Source organism: Liolophura sinensis, chromosome 8 (assembly GCF_032854445.1).
Source record: "Liolophura sinensis isolate JHLJ2023 chromosome 8, CUHK_Ljap_v2, whole genome shotgun sequence".
NCBI lineage: Eukaryota > Metazoa > Mollusca > Polyplacophora > Chitonida > Chitonidae > Liolophura > Liolophura sinensis.
In genome coordinates, this window is record NC_088302.1 from 1,501,876 (window position 1) to 1,505,725 (window position 3,850).

At 38.0% G+C, this 3,850-nt stretch overlaps 1 protein-coding gene across 1 annotated transcript; it reads left to right on the top strand.

Annotated features, from left to right (window-relative positions):
* On the top strand, positions 1 to 3,850 carry LOC135473118 (thiol S-methyltransferase TMT1B-like). The gene is made up of 2 exons (XM_064752948.1): positions 1 to 510; positions 1,576 to 3,850. Exons 1-2 carry the CDS (start codon positions 112 to 114, stop codon positions 1,813 to 1,815), a joined length of 639 nt encoding a protein of 212 aa, XP_064609018.1. The 5' UTR covers positions 1 to 111; the 3' UTR covers positions 1,816 to 3,850.

Sequence of the window (3,850 nt, forward strand, 5' to 3'; positions counted from 1 at the left end):
GATTTATGGCCGTCATTGTCGCCCAGTTACATATTGGCATCTGCTTTTGTCCTGTTCATCCTACTTCTACTTCTACTTCATTGCTTGAAGAAAAAGTTGTTCTCATTTTTTATGTATTGGATAACAGGTATCATAAATAGAAAGGTAGGAAGTGAGAAAGAGGAACTGTTTGCACCACTTCTGGAACTCAAACAGTCTTTGAAAGATGAAGGAAAGAGGTCTGCACTAACAGTCGTGGAAATTGGTGTCGGTACCGGGGCCAACTTTAAATACTACCCCAGCGGAACAAATATTGTTGCTGTGGACCCAAACCCAAACTTTGAGTCCTATCTGAAGAGCAACATCTCAAAGTTTTCCCATGTGAAGCTCAAGGAGTTCATCATCGCTCATGGCGAAGACTTGTCCGCAATTCCCGATAGTTTTTGTGACGCCGTTGTGTGCACCTTTGTTCTATGTTCTGTAGAAGACATTGATATGGTGCTTAAAGAAGTGAAACGAGTTTTAAAACCAGTGAGTAATAATACGTTTAACAAATTTAGCAGAATATCGAAGTTGGGAAGTTGTGAAGACAACATTGTTAGCTGTGTTCAGATGATACTTTCCACGTGCGTCTTGACGCCTTTTTTTCCCCACGGTGACGTACTTTTTACTGATTTGTCATTGGTTAAAAAATAAATGGGGAGACGTTAATCTTGCAAAAATTTAGCAAAACGGACTCTTTTTTTTTTTTTTTTAATTTTTTATGCTGAACCCAATCATCTGATACCCAGCCTTGTGCTTTCCCTGGACACTTGATGGGATGTACATACTAACATACTGCTTTTATGGTCCTTATGAACACCTCTTGATTCGAACTTCCATCAGACTTCCACTGGGTCCGTAATCTGTCTTCTATACCACTAGGCCATTTGATTTGTTGTCACACAATGTATTTCTTAGACTTGTTTAAGGGAGATGAATACGCTATGTGTCATATGCGTTTGTCATGTGCACTACTGTGGGGAAAATACCTCCCACATGTACCGAAACAGTACAAAGCTGTGAACTCTTGTTGTTCTTTCCTTTATTACGTCACAGTAATCTGTATATATATTTTTGCTGATAAAACATATATGAAGTACACAGGCATAGCCCCAATAGACACCAACTCCTTTTCTTAAACAGGCCCAATGTTGTTGGGGTCTCTACGCTAACAGTGTTTATTTCATATTCAAGAACGTTCCAGGCCGATTGTCTTTGTTATAGAAGTCTTGTTTAAGTAAAAGACACCAGCCTAAAGGCTTGCTTTGTGCACTGAAGTGTGAATGGGATATTTTGTAAACCAACCATGGCCTTACTATCAGCTAATCAGTAACAGCTCTTTTTGCCTTTAATCAAGTGTGACAAGGGTGGGTTAGCTGACCCTTTGTATTAATTTTAATATTACCTGGGCTCCAGTCTCCAATCAGACTCTTCCAGGAACTCCTGGGACTCACTTTTTTCAGTTTAACAGCAAATAGATACTGCTGTTCAGTATATAGATGTATACTTGTATGTGTTATAATTTTTATGCAGGTATGTTTTTCCTGTACACAGGGTGGGATGTTCTTTTACCTGGACCATGTTGCAGGCCGTCATTCAGGTCACAGTCGCCTCCACTACCTGTTGAGTGGGATTCAGAGATTTTTCAGACATGACCAGAAGGGCCACAAGCACGGGGAACCCTGGTATAACATCGAATGTGCAGGATTTGCTACACTGGAGTATCGCAGAATTACTTTGTCTACGTGGATTTTCCCACTGAGAAATCTCCTGGCAGGGACGGCCACCAAGTGAACAGTGTCGTCAGGCTTTCCATCAAGTGATCAGTGTCATCAGCCTTTCCATCAAGTGATCAGTGTCATCAGCCTTTCCATCAAGTGATCAGTGTCATCAGTCTTTCCATCAAGTGATCAGTGTCATCAGTCTTTCCATCAAATGATCAGTGTCATCAGTCTTTCCATCAAGTGATCAGTGTCATCAGCCTTTCCATCAAGTGATCAGTTTCATCAGCCTTTACATCAAGTGATCAGTGTCGTCAACCTTTCTATTAAATGATCAGTGTCATCAGCCTTTCCATCAAATGATCAGTGTCAACATCGTTTCCATCAAATGATCAGTGTCATCAGCCTTTCCATCAAGTGATAAGCATCATCAGCCTTTCCATCAAATGATCAGTGTCATCAGTCTTTCCATCAAGTGATTGGTGTCATTATCATGGTTATATAGCGTGAGAGGTTTTTTTTAAGTATTGTACTGACCAAAATGCTCACATTGTTCAACGGTGCTTAAATATTATCCTAAATAACCCGACATTTCATCCATAACTAATTTTTGTGTTTTGATTTTTGTTTAGAAGGTGGGATCATATCCTACTTAAATTGTTTTTCACCACTGTGAATAATATTTTATGATGTTCTTAGTTCATTTACACTGCACTGCCTTATATACATGTCCATACATGCAGGGTAGCTGCAGATAACTTTCACTGCTACCTGTCCAAGTGCATGTTTTGTTTTTTGTTTGTACATTGTTACAAGACATTATATGGAGTATATCATTATATGTGATGGTGTAACTATCTGTACATAGTCTGAATTGTCACTGGATAAACCAGCATAATGAAAAGAGAGGAAAACTCTCAGGTCCTTCATGCTTGAAACAAAAGCCAGTCTCCTGCAGCGCCAGTAGCAACAAGCTTTAATTTCTGGGGCAATTTTGAGTAAAGAAAATACAAGGCTCCAAACATAGCTAAAAAGCAAAAACTATGCCTCTGTGCAGTATTGCGAACCTATGGTTAGATGAGTGGTCCATTACCCAATAACTAGGCAGGACTTGGGAATGCCGAAACGGTGCTGAAACAAGACACTACTGTAAAGTGTACGCCAACTCAGTTTGCAGCTTCTGGAAAATCGTTTGTCTCTTTTAGTTTGATTTCAGGGCCTGGTTGTTCTAAAATGTTCTCAGACTTAATACCAGGTTTAACTTTTAGCCTTTTAAGTCTTTTTTTTTTTTGTGTGTGTGTGTGTATTTAGTTCAAAATAACTTTGTAATAGTATATTAGATGTGAACTAAGTCTGTTGCTGTGACACTTTCACTTTGGACAAGTGTGTAATTTGACTTGATAACAGTATTAGCTAATGGGCCCTGAAGACTGAGAGAGAACATCGTATGGTTGAAGGGCTCATACCAAGACGATGTAGAAGATACATCCTAGAAAGAGGACGAGATGAAAGGATTCAAGGCTATAAAACACTACTTCCAGACGCTGCAGAGCTCAGGGTCCAACCAGCCAAACATGGCCTATCTCTGCTGTGTATGGCATACTCAGTGGAATAAAAAAGACAAAACCTGTAAAAAATCATGAATATGATGGACAGAGAGCTTAAATAATTTCCCATAATTTGAGTTATGTTTTGTTAAATATTGTACTTGGCATACTAACATTGATAACCACATATTCTCAACCTAGGATATTTTTCTCTTCACTATCACTGGTGTTCAGTTTCATTCTCCACAGCTATTATGGACAGGCGTACTGTATAAATGTTCATAGTTTTCTTAATAATTGTACGGTAATACATTTTAGTCTACATTTAAAAGAGCCATATTTCTTATCAAAGAAATTCCTTGTCTTGATCAGAATTGAATTATAAAAAATTGTTTTGTTTTTTTTCTTTTTTCTTTTACATATAGAAATTGTTTTGACTGCTGATATATTCTGGTAGATTTTAGTAACTTCAGTTTCAAGAAATATTGGTATTTTTAGTTTTCAGATATTCATTATTATCAGATATACTTGATACTTTTATACGTCCATTGTTTTATTGTA

Coding starts and splice junctions, on each gene's coding strand:
- LOC135473118 (XM_064752948.1), top strand. CDS start 112: ATGTATTGGATAACAGGTATCATAAATAGAAAGGTAGGAAGTGAGAAA. Junction 511..1,575: donor TGAAACGAGTTTTAAAACCA/GTGAGTAATAAT, acceptor TCCTGTACACAG/GGTGGGATGTTCTTTTACCT.